We start from the raw sequence: 27,461 nt of genomic DNA, 5'->3' as shown, positions 1-27,461 counted from the left end.
CTCTCTTTTCTCAAAACCGATGTATATGACAAACAAACCATTCATCTTTTATATGGCTTTCTTTCCTATTTGCTATTTTAGCTGAATCACCACAATTGGATCAACCATGTCAACCTTCTCCTTGTGGAGTAAATGCAGTTTGTAGAAAACTTCAAGGAGTTGCTACTTGTTCATGTTTACCTGAATATATAGGAAATCCTTACGAGGGATGTCGCCCCGAATGTTCGATCAACTCTGACTGTCCTTCTCATTTAGCCTGTGTTAGATCAAAATGTCAAAACCCATGTCCTGGTACTTGTGGTTCCAATGCAGACTGTCAAGTTGTCAATCATTTACCTATTTGTACTTGTATCCCGCATTACACTGGAAACCCATATACAAATTGTTTCTATGAAATGATAGAACGTAAGTTTCAAAAGGATTTTCTACATATAAATTAAAGAGATATTATAAAGTATCTTTTCAATTTATACAAATTAAATTATTAAATAATAATTTATTATTTGTAGCTACTGATAAAGAGCAAGATCCTTGTAGTTCACCGATTTGTGGTCCGAATAGCAAATGTCAAAACATCAATGATCAAGCCGTTTGTTCTTGTTTACCAGAATTTATAGGAACACCACCAAATTGTAGACCCGAATGCGTCATGAATTCAGAATGTGATTCAAATCTTGCTTGTATTAAAAATAAATGCATAGATCCATGTCCTGGAACGTGCGGACGTAATTCCCAGTGCAAAGTTATACGCCATAGTCCTATTTGTAGTTGCACATTCGATATGACAGGTGATCCGTTCGTCTACTGTTTCGCAGGTAAATTTTCATCTATTTTAAAATACCCTTCTCCAAAAATCAGTTATATTACAATATATTATAATAAAATTACACTACAAAAAAATTAATTATACTTTCCAACAGCACCTAAACCGGATGATATATATCCTAAAGATCCATGTACTCCATCCCCTTGTGGATCTAATGCAATGTGTAAAACCATTAATGATGTACCTGTGTGCAGCTGTATGAATAATTATATCGGGGTACCACCAAACTGTCGTTCTGAATGTTCTATTAATTCAGATTGTCCTGCCAATAAAGCTTGCATAAGAGAGAAATGTAGAGATCCATGTCCTGGATCTTGTGGTCTATATGCACAATGTTCTGTTGTAAATCATACACCAGTATGTACATGTCCAGAGAGTTATACCGGTAATCCTTTTGACAATTGCTATCCCAAACCTGTACCAAACGGTAAGAACACTAAAGAAATTATATTTATTCCTTTTTAGTCATGATTATGTTATTACAATGATATATAATTTTTTACAGAAACTGAACCATCTGATCCTTGCAAAGAATCTTTGTGTGGATCAAATACTCAATGTAATGCAGGTATTTGCACATGTCTACCAGAATATTTTGGAAATCCATATGTTGGCTGTCGTCCCGAGTGTGTTATTAATAGTGATTGCTCTCGTGATAAAGCTTGTATACAGCATAAATGTCAAGACCCTTGCATTGATGTCTGTGGCCTTAATGCTGAATGCAATATCGTTAATCATTTACCCATTTGTAGTTGCCCAGAAAATATGTCTGGAAATGCATTTATTTCTTGCATCTTAATTGTAGGTTCGTACTCTTTAGATATCATTTTAAAATTCAATCCACATAAAAACTTTATATTAATTACTAATTAATAATGACATGATATTTAGACACATTACAGAATCCTTGCAAACCATCTCCATGTGGCCCGAACAGTCATTGCAATACAATAAATGGTGTGGCTGTATGCACATGCATTACTGGTTTCAAAGGAACGCCACCTTCTTGTAGATCAGAGTGCATAGTAAGCTCTGACTGTGCTCGTAATAGAGCTTGTAATAATCAAAAATGTATCGATCCATGCATAGGGGCCTGTGGAATATCTTCCGAGTGTGTTGTAATAAACCATAATCCTATATGCAGTTGTCCAGTATCATATACAGGAGATCCATTTGTAAAATGCATACCACAATGTAAGAACTTCACTAAAAAATGTATTCGATCGAGTCCGGGAATGATTACTAACATATATGAATCTTTTTCCTTTTAGTATTAGAGCCAGAATCTCCAGTAAACCCTTGTCTACCATCACCTTGTGGGCCAAATTCATTGTGCCAAATTCTAAATAATGCACCATCGTGTTCTTGCCTTCCCGAATATAATGGAAGTCCACCAAATTGTAAACCCGAATGTATCAGTAATAACGAATGTCCAAACCAACAGGCATGTATCAATAGAAAATGCAGAGATCCTTGTCCAGGATCATGTGGAATTAATGCAGAATGCAGAACAGTCAGTCATATTCCCATATGTACATGTATCAATGGTTTCACTGGTAATCCATTTGCACAGTGTTACCCGCAGCAATGTACGTTTCATATTTACATACGAGTATACGCACATACAAGGATTTTATAAATAAGTATAAATAATATCTATATTTTTCCGTATTCTGATAGATAAAATACCAAAGGAACCTGGTTTGTGTCAACAAATATCTTGTGGAACAAATGCTAAATGTCGCGTGTCTCACGAGACAGCCTTCTGTTCATGTCTACCTGAATTTTACGGAAATCCATACGAAGGTTGCAGACCCGAATGTATCGTTCATTCCGATTGTGCTCTTAATCAAGCATGCGTACATAACAAATGCCAAGATCCCTGTCCTGGAACATGCGGCTTCAATGCTGTCTGTTATACCATTAATCATATACCATCTTGTAATTGTCAATCTGGATATACCGGTGATCCATTCACTCGTTGTGATCTTATTGAACAATATCGTAAGTTCAGTAGTATTCTAAAATATTTTATCTCAACCCATAAATAGATTATAGTACAATAACATATTTTTCACAGTCACGCCTAGTCCTAAAGACCCATGTGATCCTTCTCCATGTGGACCAAATAGTCAATGCCTTAATACTAATGGAAGAGCTAGCTGTACATGTTTGATTAATTACAAAGGAACTCCACCAAATTGTAGACCAGAATGTGTTGTCAGCACAGAATGTCCTATAAACCGAGCGTGTATGAATCAAAAATGTGTAGATCCTTGTCCTGATGTATGTGGAATCGATGCTCGATGTGAAAGCATCAACCATAGTCCAATTTGCAGTTGCGGCATTAATAAAACTGGTGATCCATTTGTGAGATGCTTTGACATTACTCGTAAGTGATAATCTCACTGACTCTTAATTCAATCTCAATCTATATACAAATTTGTAACAAATTGATAAGATTTTCTTACATTCTCCTAAACGATATCGGGACTGTATTTATGTTATTAATTGTAAAACCTTCTTCTTTTAGCGACTATTGATTTCCCGAAACCTGAAAATCCGTGTATACCATCTCCATGTGGACCATTTTCATTATGTCAAAATTATGGAAATTACCCGTCATGTTCATGTTTGCAAAATTACATGGGTACACCTCCTAATTGCCATCCAGAATGTTCAGTCAACTCTGACTGTATAAGTAATAAAGCTTGTATTAGAAACAAATGCAAAGACCCATGCCCTGGATCTTGTGGAACAAATGCTATTTGCACTGTGATCAATCACACCCCATCTTGCACATGTCCTAATGGATATTCTGGAGATGCGTTTACCAATTGCGTTCCTGTTCCAATATGTAAGAGACTTAAAACTTGTTTACAATGTGTTTTTGATAACTGATTCATAAAGAAATATTTTTCATATATAAATATATCCCAATATTGTATAGTTGGACCACCGGAACCACCCGACCCATGTAATCCATCTCCATGTGGATCGAATGCTATATGTAATAATGGACTTTGTGAATGTATAAATGAATATCATGGTGATCCATATCGTGAGTGTAAGCCAGAATGTGTACAAAATTCTGATTGTTCATTCAATAGGGCTTGCATAAATAATAAATGTATCAATCCTTGTGTTGGTATCTGTGGTAAAAATGCAGAATGTACTGTCATTAATCATATACCTACATGTAGCTGTCTCCAACAATATGAGGGTGATCCTTTCAGTATCTGTAAACGTGTACAACGTAAGTCTTTATTCATTAATTATTTCAAAAAATATTTATTGGATAAAGAGCATTCGAATCTGATTATATATATATGATCATAGCCCGTAAAACACCTTGCAATCCTTCACCGTGTGGACCCAATAGTATATGTCATGAATTCGGCGAACAAGCATCATGCTCCTGTCTTCCTGGTTATATTGGACTACCACCTAGTTGCAGATCGGAATGTATTGTCAGTTCCGACTGTGAACAAGACAGAGCTTGCATCAATAATAAATGTCAAAATCCCTGTGAAAATGCTTGTGCTTACAATGCATTATGTATGGTTCGTAATCATAATGCTATTTGTAGCTGCCCTCGTGAATACACCGGTGATCCATTCGTCAATTGCTTCCCTATGAGTAAGTTTGTTTAAATTTTTACCATTTTTACAGAGCTTACTAAGTAAAAAAGAAAGTTCAATTATCAAACAGTACAGTTTCTTTAAATAGAAAAATGTATAACAAAGAAATGAACCTGAGAGTCTTTTTTGTTAGAACGGCCGTACGAAGAACCCTCAAGAGATCCATGCAAATCATCACCATGTGGACCAAATGCACATTGCACTGTATCAACCCAGCAGAAACCCTTATGTACCTGTTTATCCACCTTCATAGGATCTCCACCAAATTGTAGACCCGAATGCATTATAAATACTGATTGTCCAACCAACCAAACATGCATGAATAAAAAATGCAATGATCCTTGCGTTGGACTATGCGGTATTAATGCAATTTGCCAAGTTACCCTCCACCAAACTCGTTGTGATTGTCTCGAAGGATACACTGGAGACCCACTTAGAATCTGTTCTATAATTTCGAGTAAGAACATTCTTTCAACGTGCTACAGTAGTGTGATTTTTTTTTACATATAATATCTATATATCAAATATCTTATATATTTCAGTTGAGTCTGTAAATATTGTATAAATTATATATGCACAAAACGCATGTTACACTGTTGTGTACAATAGCCTTTGATTGTACATACAAATTTCACTTTAAATTATATATTGAAAACCTTCTTTATTTTGATCGATAATATACATTTAATTTAAAACATTTATATTTTAAATATTGCTTTTCAGTATATGTGCAATATTTGTAAAAAAAATGCTTGCTATTATTCTTTATTACATAAGATAACGCAAATTGTAATTAATATATATTTAGGTAATTTAATTATAACAAATAATTTATTACTTAATTTAATTACAGAACCTCCTGAGCCTCCGTCGAATTTAAGTCCATGCAGTCCATCACCATGTGGTTCCAACGCTTATTGTCAAGAAAGAAACAACGTCGCTGTTTGCGAATGTTTACCAGACTATAGAGGTGATCCTTACCTAGGTTGTCAACCAGAATGTTTATTGAACTCCGATTGTCCAAAATCTCAAGCATGCGTCAGAACGAAATGTCAAGATCCTTGCGTTGGTACTTGTGGAATTAACGCAATTTGTACCGTATCAAATCATATTCCTATCTGTTCATGTCGATCGCCAACTATCGGAGATGCATTCACGCAATGCTTTATACCAGAAGGTAACAGCATAAGATATTTACAAAATGAAACAGACATATATATATATATATATATATATATATATATATATATATGAGTATAATTCTTAGTTTTATATAACACTTTCTAGATAAATACGACAGAGCTAGCCGATCTTAACTTCTTTAAAGTAATTATTTATTAATATTAATATATCTTTTTTATATTTAGAACCAACGAAGCCAAATCCATGCCATCCTTCACCATGTGGTCCAAACACTGTATGTGAAACAGTACAAGATACAGCAATTTGCAAGTGTCTTCCTAGTATGTTAGGCATACCTACAGATATAACAGGTTGTCGTCCTGAATGCATCGTTAGTTCAGAATGTCCAGCTGATAAAGCCTGCATGAACAACAAGTGCATCAATCCATGTTCACGAAATGTATGCGGAATCAAAGCAACGTGTAAAGTTCTTAATCATAGTCCATTATGTAGTTGTATTCCTCCATTGATTGGTAATCCATTGTTTGAATGTTATCCACAATCTGGTAAGTACATTTCATTGTTATTTCATGTAAATATATTATCAAATATGACATACTGATTTAGATTTATTGTTGTAGAAATTGATCCATGTAGCTCATCACCATGCAATTATAACGGCGAATGTAAAGTAAGAAATGACGTCGCCTATTGTATATATCCAGAATGTATTATAAATTCCGACTGTCCACGTGAAAAAGCCTGTTTAGCACAAAAATGTAGGGATCCTTGCATCAATGCCTGTGGAATAGATTCTATTTGTCAAACTATTAATCATAAACCAGTATGCTCTTGTCCAAGTGGATTCATGGGTAATCCCTACATAAAATGCATGATTACTACTCACGAAGGTAATATATAACACATTAATTATACAAGTATTTATATTATATGAATGATCAATTAATTATTACAAATTTACAGTGCCAAATGTAGAATGTACACAAAACTCTGACTGTACGAACGATAAAACCTGTTCAAATAATAAATGTATAGACCCTTGCACTGTTCAATCTTGTGGTTTCAACAGTCGTTGCTATGTTCAAATGCACAGAGCCATTTGCGTCTGTAACGAAGATTTCACCGGTAATCCTCAACAATATTGTCAGAAAAGTATGTATCAATATCGTAATTTATAAAGAAATATAACATAATTATTTGTTATGACAAATACTATTTATACATTTAAATAATGATAATTATTTATTTTAGTTGGATGCCGTGGTGACAACGAATGTCCATTGACTCAATCTTGTATCAACGATGAATGCATTGATACTTGTCAAGTAATGCAGTGCGGTATTAATGCATTGTGTACTGCAGATGGTTATCACAAAGCTCGTTGTTACTGTCCTGACAAATTTTTGGGCAATCCTTATGAATTATGCAAACAACCGGAATGTATCAGTGATAATGATTGTGCACCTTCTTTGGCATGTAAAAATTCACAATGTACAGATCCATGCTCGTGTCCTTCTTCCGCTCAATGTTTCGTTATTAATCATCGACCAAGTTGTCAGTGTCCACCTGGTTATACCGGTGATCCTTATACGTTATGCACTCTAGGTAAATACATCTTTGATTAAGATTAAAAATATAAAATGAAGAAATATATCATTATGCAATATAAACGATATCTATAAAACATATTTTTTCCTATAGAATTGGAAGAACCTGTTCCCGAGTGTCAAACTGATGTAGATTGTCCTAGCAAATTAGCATGTTTCAATGCAATTTGCAAAGACCCATGCATAGAAATAAAACCATGTATCTCTAGTGCTAAATGCAGTGTTGTAGATACTTTACCAATGAGAACTATGATCTGTGAATGTCCGCGAAACTTCATGGGAGATGCAACGGTTGCCTGTATTCGAGGTATGACATTATTAATGACGACATTTCTTTTAACTTGATCAGTATTTTATTTTTCTGATGTATGATTTTCTGTTTAAGTTGATAAACAAATTGAAGCAATATGTGTAAGTGATTCTGAATGCAGTTCGGATATGATATGTTTAAATCAACGTTGTATCAATCCATGTGCTGTTAATCCGTGTGCCTCTAACGCAGAATGTTATGTAGAAAATCATCGTCGTATTTGTCAATGTCCTGCAGGACATACTGGTGATCCATTTGTAATATGTTTCGATGGTAATAAGAATATTGTAATATATATAAAATTTTATGAACTTCTTTATATTAATCACAATATATTTTTCTAAATAGAAAACAACACGTTGCCTAAATGTGAATCTAATTCAGAATGTCCATCTAATAAAGCATGTATAAACCGTCTATGTCAAAATCCCTGCTTAAGTAACAGATGTGGTCCAAATGCAGAATGTATTGTTAATAGACATCATCCAACTTGCCATTGTCAAGAAGGTTTTGCAGGAAACCCACAAATACAATGTTTCAAACGTAAGTATTATAATGTAAATTTTATTCATAGATTAATCATAATATTCTCTTAATAATATTATATTATTTAAAATTTTTAGCGGAATGCAACACAGATCATGATTGTCCATATGACAAAGCATGCCAGAACGGCAATTGTTTTGAACCTTGTCTTCTTAGTGAAATTACATGTGGACGAGGAGCAGAATGTATAACTGCAGAACATAAAGCTCAATGTATTTGTCCGCAAGGCAAACAAGGTCATCCATACGTCGCGTGTATTTCAACAATATGTCATTACAACGAAGATTGTGCGGATCATGAGATTTGTGACAGGTTGAATAGAATTTGTCGGCCTGTTTGCGACATTGAAACATGTGCAGAAACTGCTATTTGCGTTGGACGAGATCATCAACCCAAGTGTACATGTCCTACAGGAACATCAGGAAATCCATATGTGGAATGCAACCGTAAATTATTTTTTTGACTCAACATATTCACATTTTTGACTGTAACTTCAATATTTTACTTCTATATTAAATTTTTATTTCAGGAATAGAAGTTCAACCTGAATGTCTAGAAGATATAGAATGTCAATCAAATTTAGCGTGTATTAATGCACAGTGTCAAGATCCATGTGGACCAACGAACATGTGTACACAGGATCAAGAATGTAAAGTGTTAAATACTATTCCTCTTCGCACAATCATCTGTTTGTGTCCGCCTAACACAATTACAAACAACAACGGAAACTGCATAAAAATAGGTAATACTTGATGTCTAGGTAATATACATATTTAAATTTATTTACAGATTAATTTTAATCATATATTTGTTTAACAAACAGAATTGAATAATGTTCAATGTCATTTGGATCATGATTGTAATGATAACGAGAAATGTTTAAGTGGACGATGTGTTGAAGCTTGTAATACTATACAATGTGGATATAATGCTCAATGTAAATCCACTTATCACACTGCTACCTGTGTATGTGCTTCTGAATTTATTGGCGATGGTTATATTGAATGCACGAAAGGTATACTGAATTTTTCATTTGTAAAAACAGTAGTTTTCGCAACTTACATCGATTTATTACAAATTACAAAATTTTAAATCGTGCACTTATTGTTTCCAGTTACATTCCCACCATTACCACCAAATCAACCGGAATGTTATAGCAACAGCGATTGTGCCCAAGATAAACAATGTATAAATTCTCTTTGCTTAAATCCTTGTATAGCTACTAAGCCTTGCGGAAAGAACTCTTTCTGCCATGTTGAAAATCATAATTCTATTTGTAAATGTCCACAAAGTTACATTGGCGATCCCAGAGTAAACTGTATACCACGTAAGTTAAACACTGTTAAAATAAAAAATACTATAACAGCATTGATAATAAATACATTTACTGACTTAACAAAAATTATTATTACAGCTAAGATTATTACGGAATGTTCGTCCAATAGTGATTGTGCAGGAAATACTGCATGCTTTAACGGTGTTTGTATAAATCCATGCAATTGTGGACCAAATGCAAAATGCATTGTGGCTAATCATTATCCGTCATGTGTGTGTCCTCATGGTTATTCTGGCAATCCCCAGCTTGGTTGTTTCAAACGTATGTATTTCTTATGATATTTACGTTAATACAGTACATAATAATTAATTATATTTAATTAAATTAATTTTTATTTACAGTTGATTGCGAGTCTGATAACGAATGCAATGATGCAGCAACTTGTTACAATGGACAATGCATTAATCCTTGCATCTTAGACAACAAATGTGCGATTAATGCAGAATGTTACGGTTATAACCATCGTTCAGCTTGCCGTTGTAGTGCTGGCTATGTTGGAAATCCACAAATACATTGTGAAAGAGTAGAGTGTAATAACAATTACGATTGCCCACAAAATCAGGCTTGTAAAAGTGGACGTTGCATTGATCCATGCGTCGAAAATTCTCCTTGTGCTCAAAACGCTCTTTGTTACGTACAAGCTCATCTTGCTTCTTGTCGTTGTCCAGTGAACATTCCTTCAGGAAATCCATATTCGTACTGTGAACGTCATCCTCCAGGTGCAGTGGATGAACCAGAATGTAGAATCGATATAGATTGTGGTGATAAATTAGTATGCATCAGAAATGAATGCATCGATCCATGCCCAGTATTAAAACCGTGCTTAGAGAATGCTCGTTGCGATGTCTTGGACACCGTACCTGTACGAACTATGACTTGTACGTGTCCAGAGGGATGGATCACACATATCGATGGAATATGTAGACCAAGTAAGTCGATAACTTTTTTATTTTTTAACAATTAGTACCATAATTTTTCATGATTCGTTATAACCTTACGAATTTTTTACTTTACAGTACAAATAACAAACATTGGAGCTTGCGTTACAAACGACGAGTGTAACGACAACGAAGCTTGCGTGAATAGGCAATGCCGAGATCCTTGCAATTGCGGTACCAATGCAATCTGTTTTGTAAGAAATCACAAACCAATATGCTCTTGCAAAGAAGGCTACCAAGGCAATCCTGAAATTGCATGCGTTTCGGTTGAATGTCAACAAGATTACGACTGTGCTCTAGATAAATCCTGCAAGAACAAATACTGCGTAGATCCATGTTTACTGTCAGATCTATGTGGTTTGAATGCCGAGTGTTACGTCAGAAACCACGTAGCTGACTGTCGTTGTCGCAAGGGATATTATGGTAATCCTTTGGACAAATGTCGGGTTATTGGTTGTCACAGTAACGGAGATTGTCCTAGCGAGCATTCATGTATCAACATGCAATGCATCGATGCTTGCCTTCACGACAATCCTTGTTCTTCTCGTGCGGAATGTAAAGTTCTAAATCATATCCCAATTTGTCGCTGTCCAGTTCATTACACTGGCAATCCATATATTCTTTGCAAGTTGGAAGAACAACCTGAATGTAGAGAAGACAGTGATTGTCCAGATAGATTAGCATGTTTCAATCACAAATGTGAAGAACCTTGTCCGATAATGCAGCCTTGTACTCCGCCATCAGAATGTAGAGTATTACCTACATCTCCTATAAGAACAATGATTTGTGTTTGCCCAAGCGGATATGTTAGTAGTGGTAGTGGAACGTGTCAACCTACAACACCAATCGTTAAAGTCGAATGTACAAAGGATAACGACTGTGCTCAGGACAGATCTTGTATCAATGGTATATGCAGAAATCCATGTACTTGTGGTCCTAATGCAATTTGCAATGTAGTCGATCATAAGCCAGTATGTTCTTGTATTTTGGGCTATGATGGAAGCGCGGACATTGCATGTACCGAAGGTATGCTATTAAAATATCTCAGGATTAATAAATAATCTTTCAATCTATTATTACGACAATTGTTTTTCTAATTGTATATTCTATGTTTTAGTCACCGGTTGCCATACAAATGACGATTGTAGTGGAACACACATATGTGTTAGACATAATTGCATTCCTGCTTGTTCATCCACGGCAATATCTTGTGGAAAAGGAGCAGAATGTCGAGCTATAAATCACAAAGCCATTTGCGAATGTCCACCAGGCTTGAAAGGCAATCCAACCGTATCTTGTGTTTTGTTAGGATGCAGAAGCAATATAGATTGCCCGACAAATAAAGCATGTATTAACAATCGTTGTGAAGATCCTTGCATATCAAATCCATGTACTGATAAAACCGAATGTAATGTATATAATCATGTTGTGGAGTGTTCTTGTCCACCAGGATACATTGCTGATTCCAAATCTGGATGTGTTAAAGGTAAAGAAATATATTATATAATTCATGTTGCTACTATCAAATTTACTTTTTTTATATTTTTTATTATAACGATTGTATTTTTTACTCATAGAAACATGTAAAGCGGATTATGAATGTCCACCTCAAACAGCATGCTTTGATGGAGAATGTATCAATCCTTGCATTAAAATTGCACCTTGTGGCGTAAACGCTATTTGTAAAGTATTAGATACCGAACCAGTTAGGACAATGATCTGTGATACAAGTAATTTATTGTATTTTATGATTATATTATTTTATAGTTATATTATTTTTCGTCCGTTATAACATATATTTATTCTTCTTCTAGTAAATGTTTGTTCTCCCGAGAAAGGGCAAATACGTGACGAGTACGGTAATTGCATTTGCCCGCAACACATGGCTAAAGACCAACACGATATTTGCATACCCTGTCACGAAGATACTGGAATGATCATTAATAATCAAGGATATTGTACTTGTGCCTTAGAGAAAGGATTTTTGATAGATGAATACGGTCGCTGCATATGTCCAACTCAAGATGGATACAAATTAACTGCCAATGGATATTGTAAACTCAGTAAGTATACAATTTCTGCATTAAATTATTTCCTTTATCTTTATATAAACTTATTATATTAATATATATTAATATCATTACAGTCGGAATAATAGAATGCAGAATAGATGACGATTGCGCAGATAATAGATACTGTGAACAGACGACAAGAACTTGTGAAGATCCTTGCTCAAAAATAGTATGTAGTGTAAATGCATTTTGCAATGCAACTAGACATCAAGCTCATTGCTGTGAGTATAAAAAAAAAGATTAATATAGATATACATTATTGTAGATATGGCTATATCCTGAAAGTTTGAAATAAATTATGATTATATTCTCTCTGCACAGTTGTCAAAGAAAAAACACCCAAAACCGATTTCCCCACACCAGACATGGGTGTCAGTTGTTTATCAGATGGAGTCCAAGTTGAAATATATTTGCAAGATCACGAATTTGACGGTGTTTTGTATGTTAAAGGCCGTAGCAAAGATGAACAATGTAGACGTGTTGTTTCGATACCTGCTGAAACTATACATAAAACAGATATAATATTTAAAGTTGCATTTGGCAATTGTGGATTGATACATGTAAATGTAAGTATTTTTCAAAAATTCTTGATATATGTAATATTTATCTCTTAAATAATTTAATAAAAATTTTTTCTTCTGAATATATTTAATATGATAAATTAATTAACAGGGACAAGCCAGTTTCATACTTGTTGTTCAAAAGCATCCAAAATTAGTAACATACAAAGCACAGGCCTATCATATTAAATGTATATATCAAACTGGTGAACAAAATGTTACACTTGGCTTTAATGTTTCAATGTTAACTACTGCTGGTACTATTGCAAATACTGGACCACCTCCAACATGTATAATGAAAATCGTTACTCATAATGGAAATGAAATAAATTCTGCTGAAATAGGAGATAATCTAATGTTACAAGTTGAAGTTCAGCCATCATGTATGTATATTTTCGGAAGATCTATTCTATATTTTTTATAGTAATGAACATTTAATTTTTTTCATATTTTTGATCCACAGCAATTTATGGAGGTTTTGCAAGAAATTGTGTGGCCAAAACTATGGAAGATAATTTGGAAAACGAATATATAGTAACGGATGAAAATGGATGTGCAACAGATCCAACAATATTCGGAGAATGGCAACAAGATCATGAAACTCAATCACTGATGGCTAGTTTTAATGCCTTCAAGTTTCCAAGTAGTGATAATATCAGATTCCAATGTAATATACGAGTCTGTTTTGGACGATGTCAGCCTGTAAATATTTATTTAATAATTATTGTTATTTTTTTGTAGAATGAATCTTAAGAATATAAAAAATTATAATTAAATATTAATTTTAGGTAAATTGCCGAGGATACAATGCATTCGGTCGCCGTCGTAGAGATGTTGAGGCTGAATCAAATGATACAGCCTTAAGTATCTCTGATAATTACGAAGGACAGCTTCGTGAAGAGATAACAATCGAATCGAACTTAATATTTACTTTGGAAAGAAGAGAAGAAAGATTAACAGCAGATCCGGCTGAAGGTATAATATTTAATTATATATATTAACTATTTAATAGAAAGATGGGCAACATTTTCTTCATTAATCATGTAATATTATCATTTTCAGTTCCTTCGGCTCAAAGAGTAGAAGATATTTGTGTTTCCATGGTTGGATTTATCATAGCCTTAGTAATAACAGCACTTTTAGCACTAGTTGCTGTCGCTATTGCGGTGTCATGCTGGTTAATGGCATATAGACGTCAGCCAAAGACTGCTGGACCACTGCCACATCCACCAGAGTTTCCAAATCCTCTGTTCACTACCGAATCTGTAGCTGAACCTTCTCCTGATTATCACTTATCATAAGTTTTTTAGTATAATTATTTTATATATAATATAATTTTTTATAATTATATCATGGAATGCATTTCAGACCATTCTTCCTAACTTGGTCAGTCTTGTATTTCTAAATGCAACTCCTCCAATGACTATCTTTTTTGCATATGCTCTCAAGGGTTTACTTGATCAATGTCACTGTCTTGTATAAAAATATTACTATTACAAAGTATGTATGTATTTTCTATTTATGGTGACGGGGTTGCTTCCATTATCTCTCTATGTGTATACATGAAACATAATCTTACTTTTCATGAACATCATCCTCTGTATTATTTTTTCTAGTCAGTGGAGGATTTGTTATACACACACACGAAATCGCGAATTTATTTGCGTGTAAAGTCAAACAAAGTAGTCTAATGTAATTTTTTTTTTTTTTATTATAAAAATAGACAATTGTACATTTTAACTAATGCCAATTAAATATATTTGCAAATGTTTTTTCAATCAAATGTTCTATAAAAAAGTTTAATTGGATATATGCGTCGCATATATGGATAAATCTGTGTGGCGAAATCACGATGCCAAATAATTGTGAAAATATAAAAATATTTTTTGACAAATTACTTTAAATTTAAAATAAAGTATATGTGTGTGTATATATATATATATATATATATATATATATATATATATATATATATATATATATATATATATATATATATATATATATATATACTCATGTATATGGTAGAAAATAAAGTAGCAATAAAGTTTAATAACATTAAACATGTAACATACGTATCACATAGGAACACTTGTAATGTAATAACATTTGCGGTTACGAAATTAAAAACAAACATTTTGAAAATAATTACGTGATGTTTATTAAATGCATTCATATTCTAAAATATGAATTTTATAATTTAATATAGAGAACATCGTTCTCTTAAGTTGTAAAAAATTTGTATTATTATTCTATTCTATTACAACATAATCAATCTTAAAGATTGTACAACATACTTATCTCTTATTTATAAGTGACATTCGAGTGAAAGAATTTATATTAAGGTAAGTGTTAATATAAAATAATTTTAATTTAATTTGGATTATTTAAATAAATTCGTGTAACCATATCTTCTTTAATATCATTGATCGTTAAATATCTAATAGAAAATTCCATAGCATATAATTTACATTAAATATAAAAGAAATATATTAGTAAACATTTTATGTAAATTATCCTTTAATAACTGCTATTGGCCTCAGTTTAATACATTTTTTAGAAATACCAGCTAAATGACATGTATCTACAACATCCGTTACATTCTTATAGGATTCTGGAGCTTCTTCCATAACTAATTTTGGTGAAGCAATTCTAATAGATATTCCTAAACTTTCTAATTTGTTTAGAACATCTTTATAATCCAAATTTCTTCGTGATTTTGCTCTAGACAAGGCACGACCCTAAATATGTTACAAAAATTTGTTAAAAATAATGCTACTTTATTGTATATATTTTCCATGTATACAGATTCGAAATACTTACAGCTCCATGGCACGTAGATCCAAACGTTTCTTGCATTCCTTGTTCAGTTCCAGTAAGAACATAACTACATGTTCCCATTGTACCACCGATTAAAACTGGTTGACCTGTTAACTGATAATCTACAGGAATCAATGGATGATGAGGTGGAAAAGCCCTGGTTGATCCCTTTGTCAAAAACAAAATAATTTATCTTCCTTCTCTTCCATTATTCATAAAAAAATATGTTACAGTACAAAACTTACCTTTCTATGAACTAAAAGTGTTTTTTGTTTGCCATTAACCATATGTTCCTCTATTTTAGCAACATTATGCGACACATCGTAAATAACATGCATATCCAAGTCATCTGGAGAAAGACGAAATTGTTTTGCAAATGCCTAAAAAAAAAAGTATAATAAAAATAAAAACTTTACAGATAATATAGTCATTTACTTATACGTTTGTAAACACAAACCTGTCGTGTGAGAAATGTCATAGAACTTCTATTAACCCATGCAAAATTAGCAGCAGCTGACATAGCTTTTAAATAATCTTGACCTTCCTGAGATTTAATATGAGCACAAGCAAGTTGTCTATCATTTGTTTCGATATTATCCCTTCTCATAGCTTTTTCCATTTGTACGAGTGCATCTATTAATTTACAATTAATTTAGTAAAATAAAAAAACATGTATTTTATATATTCTTTTTTTTTTTTTTGTCTAAAAGACCTGTAGCAACTTGATGTCCAAAGCCTCTGCTTCCTGAATGAATCATGACACAAATTTGACCCTTTTCCTCAATACCCATCTTACATGCAGCCCATTTATCATAAATTTCATCTACAACTTGAATCTCAGCGTAATGATTTCCTGCACCTAATGTACCTAACTAAAATAATATAAATATTATTACAATGATATTAATACAGTACTAATAATGTAACTTTAGATTTACCTGAGGAAGGCCACGTTTCTTTGCTCTTAGTGACACTTTTGAAGGATCAGCATTTAACATTCTACCATATTCTTCACAATGTTCTTTATCTTCTGCCCAGATATAACCTATAATCGATATAAAAATGTAAATTATAATATCAAAACATTTCAAGAAACATCTCTTATTAAATTCTAATTAGATATTTACCTTCTCTCAAAGACCAATCCATACCCATCTCCATCGCCTCTTCTAAATCTCTTGCATTCATTGGTATGATTCCTTTAGATCCGACTCCTACTGGAATATGATCGAACATACTTTGTGCAAGTTGTTCCTATTAATTGCAATATTGAATTTATGTATAGTTTAACATACAAATAAAATAAAAAATAGACTATAATTTAATACCTTGATAGGTAGAATTTCATGTTCAAATAAATTGGTTCTTAACAAACGAACGCCACAATTTATATCAAATCCTACTCCACCAGGTGATACTATGGACTTTGGATCGTCTAAATCAAATGCTGCCATATTACCTGTATATAAAATAAATATATTATGCATATGGAAAGATATAAAAAAGATAAAAAGAAAGAAAAAGTACTGTACCAATCGCGAAACCATATCCAGAATGAACATCAGGCAATCCAACTGATTTTCCTACAATTCCAGGTAAAGCAGCAACATTAGCAATTTGTTTCATACCTGGAAGAAAACCTCCAACTGTTCCTGGCCTACATGAATTTCGTAATTCCTCAAACATTAGACGTTCTAATGTTTGGTTGACATAAAATATGCCTTCAACCTTAAAAGTATTCATGCCAATTAAATATCTCACTCTAATAAAATTTTTAATAAAACCATTGCAAAGAATAATTCATACATACATTCATATTTGGTTGAAAACCTTTTTTAATTCTCCAAGACCATTCATTAATTTTTTCTAAATACTTAAGTTCTTCTTGATATTGTCTAACAACCATTTCGCTAAAAATAAAATATTTAACATAAGTATTAATATAACTATCGTAACAATTAAAATTAAAATTAAGAAAAAAAAAATTGATGCTATACTATTAAACCTACAATAGTTACATGTGTGTATGAATATTAATTATACATAATTAATTAAATTATAATTTATACGTACGAGCGTTCTGAATAAACTTTTAAAAAGCCGACTACTCTTACGAAATCTTACAACAATCACTGAAAGTTATTTTGACAGTCTAAAAGAATAATCAGTCTTACCACGTTTTAAATATTACTAGATAAAATCAGTACCAAGCATGCGCAAATACTAAAATGTTTTTGCGCATGCGCCGCAACTACAGAGGTTAATATTTAATACATATAACACAGACAATTTCTAAAAAATATATATATATATAAATATACACCTTACTTGGTGTAAATATACACGTACTTTGGTGTAAAATAAATAAACAAGTAATGTAATAAAGCCAAGTGCGACCAAATATTATTTATTTTCATATAATCTATTTACAACTATGCATGTGTACTACCTTTTCTATTTTTGTAAATAATTGTAATGTAAATATTATATATAAATTAGTTAAATAATTTCATTGAACGTTTTATATTAAGCATGTATGTTACGATTTCGATACTCATAAATTACATATCTCACAAAAGCTAAATGTCCGAAGCTGCACTTTGCATTAGCTGGAAGCAAGTGTGATAATAAGATATGTAATAATGTTAAATGCGAAAAATAAAAAATGTGGGTAAAAGAGAATTATAGTAATAAAGTACGTATATAAAAACGAGGATTGTGTATTCCTCTAAAGCTATCATTGAAAATTGTATTGTAAACAGTAACAGAACAAAAAATTATATCATTTATATATTATATATATAGATATAGATATATACTATATGCAAATAATTAGTTTTGGAAAAGAGTACGAGTAAATTCTATGTAATCCAACGCTCCCGTGATTGGTCTTTCCGTTTTTGGATCAACGTATGGTTTCATACGTGCCACGCAGTAGTCAGCCATTTCTTTCGTAAGATTCTGAAAAAAATTACATCATAATGTAAAAGAAAGTTGCTTACAACAAATTGCGATTAAATATAGGATGTTATACATACAGCATATAATTCTTCCTTCGTTACATATGGCCTATCTGCCGCTGTAATGGCACGGAAGGCATTTTCTATTTCCTCCGAACTTTGCACATTTTCTGTTTCTTTGCTTATCATAAACGCCATGTATTCTTGTAACGATACGTAACCATCTCTGTTCGGATCGACGATATCTAGAAATAACAAATTTCATATTAAATATAGAACATTAAAAGAAAAGCGCTAAAGTTATAATAAAGTATAAGTGGTAATAAATAATCAACAAACCGAGTATGTTCTCAAATTCTGGATCAGGCTGGCCCTCTTCGACCATTGGTAAATCATATCCAAGTGCTCTCAAACATGATTTGAATTCTTGATGATTCAATCGTCCGCTCTTATCTTTATCAAAGTGTTTGAACATCATCGAGAATTCTTTAAGGGCATCTTCAGAAACACCGGATTGATTTCTTGCTTGAATTTGTTGCTCGAGATTATGTTGCATACGCATTCCAAGTTGATCCAATTGATCCCATTGTTGTGCCAATCCAACTGTACTATGTTCTGTATAACGATTATCAAGGATTAGATGCTCTTCCAATATTGCACCAAGATCTTCGATTTTCTTCAAATCTTGACGACGCGCTCGTACTTCCTGAGTTTTTCTCTGTAATAACGTAATCAGATACATATTGTAATTATATATTATATGTTGAATATTTTCGAACTTCACATTAGTTAGAGATGAGAAATTTCTCTTATTTGTACAAACCTTTGTTGCTTCCAATTGTTGTTCCAAGGAACCAGAACCTTCCATCATAGATGTTCTATAAAGTAAGAACAAAATATTTTAATAAAATTATCGTGAAATAATTGATGACATATAAATAAATGAGACATAAATTATATACCTTGTTTCTGCAAGCCATTGATGGAACGCGTTAGAATGTTTAGCGAATTCTTTTCGTAATTTATCGTTTTCTTCTTGTCGTTGTGCTTCCTTTGCAAGCTCTACGTCACGTTCCTTGATAATCTTTTGCAAATTACGCCAGGTATCTTCCAGTGCTTCCATCGTGAACCATGTATATGGATTTGGGCCAACATTAAAGCTCTTTATTTGCCTATCGAGAGCGGCAAGCGCTTGGAAATCTGCTTCAGCGGAAGACAGACTTGCTTGGAACTGAGCATGAGCTTCTCGTAACGCACGGATCTCCTCGATGCTGTTACATCTAACTGGATCAGTTAAATCTTCCTCTGCATTCTCGAACCACGAGTTGAAGGCGGAAGCTTTCTTGGCAAATGTAAGATAAAGTTCTTCTATCTGTCTGAACTGATCCTGCATTCTTAACAATCGTTGTTTACGTGCATCAGAATCTGCCAAGAGTTTTTGCCAACGAGTGATCACATCAGCATGACGTTTCTGAATGCTCGGAGTTTGATCATGTCCTGCATCAACGAGCATTTCTTTCAAAGAAGTAATATTTTGAATACCCTCGTGTTCAAACGCGTGTAAACCAGCATCGAATGTTTCCTGCTTGGTTAATAGCGTTTGAACCGTAGATAAATCACGTCCAAACTCTTCCGAACGTACATGAGTTTCTTTATCAGCGATCCATGATTCAACGACATCGGCTTTCCACATAAACTGCAAATATGCCGAATTATCATTGAGACGAGTTTTCCTTCTAGCTGCGAGCGCACCAAGTTGTTCCAATTTGTTACGCAATTGCGTACATCTTTGTCCAATAGCATCGGCTCGATGATTGCCAGCTTTGATCAGTGCTTCGCCAGCTTCGCAGATGTCTTTGCAACGTTCTCCGTGAGCGGCAAAATCGGTTTCAAAGGCATCATGTTTCTTTAACAAACCTTGTACAGCAGCCATTGTATCGCCATAGTCTTCAACTGAAAGCAATTGTTGCTTCTCAGTGATCCAAGCTTCTTCTTCTTCGACTTTCGCTAAGAACTGTTGATACGTCAAAGATTCGTCCAATTTTTGACCTCTATTAGCAGCCAATTGTTTGAGTTCGGACCAGGCTTGATTGAGAAGCTTCAAACGTTGTTCAATCTCATGTGCACCCAAGTTAGAAACATCCATTAATTTTTCTCCTGCTTCTTGAACTGCTTGAATGGCAGGTTCATGACTACCAAGTTCAGCTTCTAATCTCTTATGTTTCTTTTTAAGATTCTGTACACCTGTCAAGTCACGACCATAATCGTCAGATCCAACCAACAGTTTCTTTTCCTTGATCCAAGATTCTTCATCAGCGATATCACGGAAGAATTGATGTAAAGTGTTGGCTTCGTTGAGTCTCGCTTGTCTATGTGCAGCAAGATTTCTAATGCGTTCGTATCGTTCGTTTATGCTCTGTCTCTTCTCCTGAATACCAGTTGCGTCAAATTGTCCACTTTCAATGAGAGAATCTGCTTGAGCATTCATATCTTTGATTCTTTCTTCGTGAGCCTGTATATCCGCCTCGACCAACTGATGTTTCTTCATCAAATTTTGCACGGAGGCTAAATCCTTGCCCGCATCTTCGGAAGTCAATAAACTTTCAACCTCGCCAAGCCAAAAGTCTAAATCTTTTACAGCCGCAATGTATGTACGTTGCTTATTAGCCTCTTTCAATTTCATAGATTTCTCTGTAGTCTTTTGAGTAAGATATTCCCACTGATCAGCAATGGACGCTAATCTCTTTTGAACTGCATCCTCGGAACCCGCGCATTGATGTTTCTCTATCAAATTTCCTCCCATTGCTAGAACCGACTGAATCCTATCAGCATTGGCTGCGAGCTCCGCTTCGAAAGCTTGATGCTTTTGATGCTTCGATTGTATATTAGCAGGATCTTTGTAATTTTCTTCCGTAGCTAACTGCAATTTTTCGGCTATCCAATTTTCGATTTCATCAGCATCTCTAGAGAATTGTTGAAGCGTCTGGGATTCTCCTAATTTTGATCGTTTTTCTATAAGTGCGTCCTTCAAATGTCTCCAACGATCCAACACTTGACAACGTTTTTCGTCTATTGGCTTAGCTGCGTAATGTTCAGCCGCTATCAATTGATCAGCCAAAGTTTGTAACGTTGCAATTTTCTCTTCGTGAGCATTTATAGCTTTATCGAAATCTTCGTGTTTCTTTATCAATGCCTCAACATTATCGTTACTGTCAACGGTGTCTGCACTGCTCAAGAAAGCTTCTCGCGCGCTCATCCAATTCTCTGCCTGTTCACAGTCTCTGCAGAATAATTGTAGCTCTAAGTTTTGATCTAATTGCATGCGTCGTTGGATCCAAGCTTTTTCTAATTCCTGACGAGCTTCGGCCATTGATTCGAGTTTCTCTTGGATTTCTACGCTGGCATAATGGCTCGATTGTAATAATTGTTGGCCAAATAATTCAAACGCTTGGAATGTTCCAGCTCTGGCATCGATTTCCATTCGGTGCTCCTGTAAAATAATATTAAGAATCAAATTAATAAAAGAATAATGAATTTCTCTTTGCTATTTAAAAAAAAAGAGAGAGAGAGAGAGAGAGAGAGAGAGGAGAAAGAAGAAGAAGAAAGAAAGAAAAAATCCTGCTTTTTCTTTTTTATGAAATGCACAATTGTATTGTTATATATCATTTCAATCCACTCAATAATAAATGCTATAAGCGGCAAACGAAGCTGAAAATATTCAGATTGTTAATGAGCTAATATTTTCACGGAAAACACCGATCGCTTTTCTCTTGTTCTAATGAGCTTTAATATATTAAAATATATGCGTGATAATTAATTTTACGTATTTTCAGAGACAAAGCGTCGCAAATACGTCGTTGCATGCTAAAATCCTCTGATACCTCTGGAAGTACGCCGTATCGCGCATCTATCTCTGCTCTGTGATTCTATAATTCAAATAACTTGTGAACGAACTGTGGGACTACGAGAAAGGAAATGTTGTTACACGATGGAATTTACATTAGATTTACCTGATGACGTTCGAGCAATGCCTCAGCCCCTGTAACGTCCGAAGCGAGCTCCTCAGAAGCAACAAGACCCATCATTGAGTTTATCCATGCCATCAAATCACGATAATCGCTAAGGAATCGTTGCAAGTCGTAAGAGTCCAATAATTTTTCTTTTCTACTATTAGCCTTCGCTGTGAGCTGAGTCCATTCCTCGTTGATCTCTTTTTGTTTAGCATAAGTTTGTTCAGCTGTTTCCGGATGAGATTGCATCAAACGATTCGCTGTTTCATCCAACTGTTTAATTTTATCCCCAAGGGCTGCTAAATCTCTCTCCAATCCTTCGTGTTTACGTTGCAACGCTTGAACGCTACGTAAATCTTTACCAAGATCATCGTTATTCAACGCCGCGTCTTTCTCACGAATCCAATCTTTCGTTTCGTCAACGTCACGATGGAAACGTTGAACCTCGTGAGCAGAACCCAATTGGCTCGCTCGTTCGGCCGTAAGCGTTTGCAGGCTCTTCCATTTTTCATTCAAATCTTGTATTTGCGTTTGAATCTTTAACGCAGCTTCCGTCTGTCCCAGGCTCATCAGTTGTACAGCAATCTCGTTCATTTCTGCTAGACGTACCTCGTTGGCTTTTAGATCGGCCTGGAAATCATCGAATTTCTTTTGCATCACTTCTACTTGTTCCAAATCCTCGCCAACGTCTTGTACTTGTGCATGATTTTCTTTGTCCTTTATCCAAGTTTCTAATTCAGCGGCTTCTCTGACGAGAACATACGCCTTAGCAGTTTCGTTCAATTTAACCTGACGTTCTCGAGCCAATCTCAAAAGGTCATCGTACTGTGCTTCGATCTGTGCTTGCCTAGCTGCAATTGAACTTTGCTCTCTTGCTAAATTCTGTTGGGAAGCACTCAAGCCTGCCTCAGGTTCGACACGTTTGACATATGCGGCTGGTACAAAGCCTTGGCGATCATTGACCTCTACTTTCCACCAATCTTTATTATTGGAATTAAGAAGAGTCAAGGTGTCACCTTTCTTCATGGATACCTCTCTCGGTGATTTTTCAGCGTAATCGTATAATGCAACGACACATTCTTTACCGGTTATATCAATGGTAGGAGTTTCCTGTTGACGACAGGAAGCTGCTTGTTCGCGTAAAGCTGTGATGGTACTGGCAAATGCTTCTAGGTCGCTAACAAGAGCTTCGTGCTTCTTTAACAAAGCCTCGGAACTGTCTTCGTCCTTACCGTAATCGGCATTCATAACGATCGGTCTTTTCTCTTTCATCCAGGATTCGGCTTCATTAGCATCAGCGAAATACTGATGTGCCTGAAGCGAATCATCAAGATCATTTTTACGTTGCCGTGCCTTTTCTTTCAATTGTCCCCAATGTTCGTCCAAAGCGGCAAGACGTTGACTAATCTCCCCAGATGCGAAATGACCCTCTTGCAACATGGTTGAACCTGCTTGACATACAGCAGCTACTCGTGGTTCGTGATTATTGATTTCTGCCAGAACAGCTTGGTGTTTCTTTTGTAAATTCTGAACGCCAATGAGATCACGTCCACGATTAGTAGATGCAGCGACTGGCTCTTTTTCACGAATCCAAGCTTCCTCGTCTTCGATATCTCTGAACAATTGTTGGACTTGCAAGGAATCCAAAAGTCGTTGTTTTCGAATACTCATGGGTCGTTGCAAGGCTGAATAACGTGCTTGCAATTGGTCTTGTTTCGATTTTATGTTGTCGGCATCAAAGTGTCCTTGCTTGACGAATTGTTCCGCGGCTTGAGCTATACTTTCAATTCTATCAGCGTGAGATGTTACATCGGCTTCCAAAAGGGCATGTTTCTTTTGTAAGTTTTGAACGCTGGTCAAATCCTTTCCATAATCTTCCGACATGAGCTGTCCTTCAACCTCCGAAAGCCACAATTCGATGTCTTCGACCGTACGATTAAATTGCTGTTGTTGAGACGCTTCTTGTAACTTTGCACCTTTCTTCTCTGTGGCATGCGCTAAACTTTCCCATAGCGATACGATTTCTTCTGTACGAGTACGTATGCGGTCACTGGCATAATGATTGTTATCTATCAATTCTTGTCCCGTTGCTACCAACTCTTCCATACGAGTTTTGTTAGCATTCAATTCTTGTTCGAAATTCTGATGCTTTTGAACTTTCCCATTAAGATTAGTCGGATCCAAGTAGCTATCATCGGTGGCAAACTTAAGTTTCTCGTTGATCCAACCTTTGGTTTCATCGCAATCACGTTCGAATTGTTGTAACTTGTATGCATCTTCTAAACGATGTCTTCGTTGCGCAGATTTGTCAAGAAGTATAGCTCTCCTTTCTAATAACATTTGTCGTCGCTGGGCAACATCGTCTGCAGCATAATGTTCTCCCTCGATCAACTTGCCAGCAAACTCATCTAGTACTTTGATCTTCTCTTCTTGAGCTGCCAAGGACTTGTCAAAATCTTCGTGTTTCTTTATAAGAGCCTCTACACTGTCAAGAGAGTCACCTAAGTCTTCGTTAGCTAAAAACGCTTCTTGCTTTGCCATCCAAGCATCAGCCTGTTCTGTATCTCTGTAGAACAGTTGTAAATCCATACACTGTTCGTACAGAATACGTCGCTTCTCCCATAAACTAAGAAGAGACGCTTTATCTTCCGCAAGAGACTCCAATTTACGAGCTATTTCTTCGGCCGCATAATGTTTCTTCTCCAAAAGTTTATTGCCAGCCATAATCGTAGAATCGAAACTATCTGCTCTAGCGTCTATTTCTCCTTTGTGTTCTTGGTGTCTCTCTAAAAGGGCTTCAGCCCCGGCCACATCTTTAGCAAGTTCGTCAGCAGAAATAATCGCACGCATATCATTCATCCAAGAAACTAAATCTCTATAATCGGCCAAAAAACGATGCAAATAATACGATTCGTCGAGTTTCAAACGTCTTTCTTTGGCTTTCGTCGTTAGACTTTCCCAAGATTGAAGAATTTCTGCTCGTTTAGCTTGTATTTGTTTAGAATGGTCTGCTTGGTGAATAGCTGCCAGACGATCTGCTTCTGCTCCTAATGTATACACCTTATCTTCTAAAGCTGCAAGATCACGCTCTATACCCTCATGTTTGCGCTGAAGTGTTTGCACGCTGGCAAGATCGCGTCCAAAGTCATCGGAAGATAACACAACATCTTTTTCGGCAATCCAAGCCATCGTCTCATCGGCATCTCGATTAAATCTTTGAATTTCATGTGCCCCAAATAATTTCTCTTGTCTAAGGATCGCAAGTTGTTTCAATTTCTGCCATGATTCATTCAATTCCTCTTTTCTACGCAAAATGGTATCACGTTCTGGATGACCGTCTAAGAGAAGTTTGTCTGCGATTTCATTGACTTCTGTTACTCTGTACTCTTGACTCGCCATATCCTTCTGAAATTCATCAAATTTCCTTTGCAATACCTCAACGTGTTCTAAATCATGACCGAATTCGTCAGTAGTCACAAATGCCTCTTTATCATGGATCCAAAACATGACTTCATCGCAGTGTCGTATGAATTGTACGAGAACTAAAGCCTGTTGTAATTTCAACCCTTTGTCAGCCAATCGTGACAATAATAATTCCCACAAGCTATGAAGTTCCTCTGTAAAATTAAATATACGAACGAATGTGTATATAAGATTATAAATATAGCCAATAAGATATAGCCAATCATGATTCGCAATAAAAAAAGTTGCCATCTATGTTTACCTAATCTTTTACGAATGACATCACTAGCAAAGTGATGTTGCGCTATCATCTCAGAACCAGTATTATCTAGTAACACGATAGCATTGGAGTGAGCAGCAACTTCTGCTTCGAAGGCTTGGTGTTTCTGAATTTTGGCTTGCAAATTTGTCGGATCTTTGTAGCTTTCATCCGAAGCTGCTTGTAACTTTTCGTAAATCCATCCCTCGAGTTCATCCGCATCTCGCTTAAAATACTAAAGCGAACAATGATTGTTAGAGGGAAAAAGAAAGGACGCAATTTGTATATTATATTATGCAATAGAAAAATAAACATAAATCAACTGAAATATCATATTACTTGAAAGCGACGGGAGTCCTCGAGTTTATCTCGTTTGCTACGAGCTTCCGCTTTAAAATTAGCATATCTTCCAAGAACTTGTTCACGTCGTTCTTGAATATCTTCTGGATTTTCCAGAATTTTCACCTCCTTCGGTGTTATCTGATCCATCGTTGAAGATTCTTTATATCGAACGTCTTTAATGAATATCCACTTGCGGCCAAGATGGCCGTGGGGTGTGGCTCGTCGATTGTTTTTACAAAAATCAAGAATTCGCTTATCTGAAACTATAACAATGTTTAACAATATACGTTCACTAAACTTTTATATTATCTTTTATTTAACAAATTTCTACGACTCATAAATAAACTCGACTAAAAATACACACTTTCTTCGTGCGCTCCAATTACTCGCTTAGATCCGTTACTAACGCGCTCTCTCTGCACAGTGACGTTTCGAGGAACACGTAACGGTGCGGCTGATACGTGATTGGTCGATTTATTTCGTACTGTATTCACCCAACCTTACCTTTGCTCAATAGGTCAAATTCACATTGGTTGAATTTCTTTATAGGTATATGTATAATGTATATAATAGGATACATTACAAGCATGTAATCATGATTATGACGTTACGTTTATCTTCGAAACTTA

The 27,461-nt window shown here is 34.9% G+C and overlaps 3 protein-coding genes across 5 annotated transcripts in view; 1 reads left to right on the top strand and 2 right to left on the bottom strand.

The window, feature by feature from the left end:
* LOC127068077 (uncharacterized) overlaps positions 1-14,953 on the top strand; it is an 85,396-nt gene extending 70,443 nt beyond the window's left edge. For both annotated transcript variants that reach the window (XM_051003730.1, XM_051003729.1), the window contains exons 143-178: positions 82-405; positions 510-815; positions 921-1,253; positions 1,332-1,631; positions 1,718-2,020; positions 2,098-2,415; positions 2,507-2,830; positions 2,907-3,218; positions 3,360-3,683; positions 3,777-4,082; positions 4,166-4,465; positions 4,601-4,924; positions 5,321-5,644; positions 5,835-6,155; positions 6,231-6,500; positions 6,574-6,762; positions 6,862-7,215; positions 7,312-7,524; positions 7,603-7,800; positions 7,876-8,070; positions 8,151-8,519; positions 8,603-8,815; positions 8,897-9,088; positions 9,188-9,400; positions 9,488-9,670; positions 9,751-10,338; positions 10,426-11,373; positions 11,465-11,833; positions 11,925-12,077; positions 12,162-12,410; positions 12,494-12,640; positions 12,741-12,985; positions 13,092-13,362; positions 13,443-13,681; positions 13,768-13,954; positions 14,042-14,953. In XM_051003730.1, the coding sequence (XP_050859687.1) occupies positions 82-405; positions 510-815; positions 921-1,253; positions 1,332-1,631; positions 1,718-2,020; positions 2,098-2,415; positions 2,507-2,830; positions 2,907-3,218; positions 3,360-3,683; positions 3,777-4,082; positions 4,166-4,465; positions 4,601-4,924; positions 5,321-5,644; positions 5,835-6,155; positions 6,231-6,500; positions 6,574-6,762; positions 6,862-7,215; positions 7,312-7,524; positions 7,603-7,800; positions 7,876-8,070; positions 8,151-8,519; positions 8,603-8,815; positions 8,897-9,088; positions 9,188-9,400; positions 9,488-9,670; positions 9,751-10,338; positions 10,426-11,373; positions 11,465-11,833; positions 11,925-12,077; positions 12,162-12,410; positions 12,494-12,640; positions 12,741-12,985; positions 13,092-13,362; positions 13,443-13,681; positions 13,768-13,954; positions 14,042-14,280 (10,643 nt within the window). In that variant the 3' untranslated portion in view covers positions 14,281-14,953. The remainder of the gene's footprint in view (positions 1-81; positions 406-509; positions 816-920; positions 1,254-1,331; positions 1,632-1,717; positions 2,021-2,097; positions 2,416-2,506; positions 2,831-2,906; positions 3,219-3,359; positions 3,684-3,776; positions 4,083-4,165; positions 4,466-4,600; positions 4,925-5,320; positions 5,645-5,834; positions 6,156-6,230; positions 6,501-6,573; positions 6,763-6,861; positions 7,216-7,311; positions 7,525-7,602; positions 7,801-7,875; positions 8,071-8,150; positions 8,520-8,602; positions 8,816-8,896; positions 9,089-9,187; positions 9,401-9,487; positions 9,671-9,750; positions 10,339-10,425; positions 11,374-11,464; positions 11,834-11,924; positions 12,078-12,161; positions 12,411-12,493; positions 12,641-12,740; positions 12,986-13,091; positions 13,363-13,442; positions 13,682-13,767; positions 13,955-14,041) is intronic.
* A 528-nt stretch (positions 14,954-15,481) lies between these two features.
* LOC127068078 (RNA-splicing ligase RtcB homolog) lies at positions 15,482-17,981 on the bottom strand. Its single transcript, XM_051003731.1, has 11 exons — positions 17,873-17,981; positions 17,610-17,709; positions 17,332-17,527; positions 17,128-17,258; positions 16,927-17,053; positions 16,738-16,844; positions 16,512-16,671; positions 16,257-16,432; positions 16,045-16,179; positions 15,803-15,967; positions 15,482-15,720 (listed from the first exon to the last, which is right to left on the bottom strand). The coding sequence occupies exons 2-11, from the start codon at positions 17,703-17,705 to the stop codon at positions 15,493-15,495; spliced, it is 1,521 nt and encodes a 506-aa protein (XP_050859688.1). The 5' UTR covers positions 17,706-17,709; positions 17,873-17,981; the 3' UTR covers positions 15,482-15,492.
* Positions 17,982-18,177: 196 nt separating this feature from the next.
* On the bottom strand, positions 18,178-27,313 carry LOC127068221 (spectrin alpha chain). 2 transcript variants are annotated; one of them, XM_051004062.1, is made up of 10 exons: positions 27,197-27,313; positions 26,830-27,095; positions 26,494-26,725; positions 22,770-26,386; positions 22,641-22,685; positions 19,722-22,249; positions 19,583-19,637; positions 19,099-19,477; positions 18,838-19,004; positions 18,178-18,760 (listed from the first exon to the last, which is right to left on the bottom strand). In XM_051004062.1, the coding sequence occupies exons 2-10, from the start codon at positions 26,977-26,979 to the stop codon at positions 18,632-18,634; spliced, it is 7,302 nt and encodes a 2,433-aa protein (XP_050860019.1). In that variant the 5' UTR covers positions 26,980-27,095; positions 27,197-27,313; the 3' UTR covers positions 18,178-18,631. The 2 variants fall into 2 exon arrangements, with proteins under 2 accessions (XP_050860019.1, XP_050860020.1); XM_051004063.1 differs by lacking the exon at positions 22,641-22,685.
* Between the last annotated feature and the right edge of the window lie 148 nt (positions 27,314-27,461).

This window comes from Vespula vulgaris, chromosome 12 (assembly GCF_905475345.1).
Source record: "Vespula vulgaris chromosome 12, iyVesVulg1.1, whole genome shotgun sequence".
NCBI lineage: Eukaryota > Metazoa > Arthropoda > Insecta > Hymenoptera > Vespidae > Vespula > Vespula vulgaris.
This window is presented reverse-complemented; position numbering and strand designations above follow the sequence as displayed.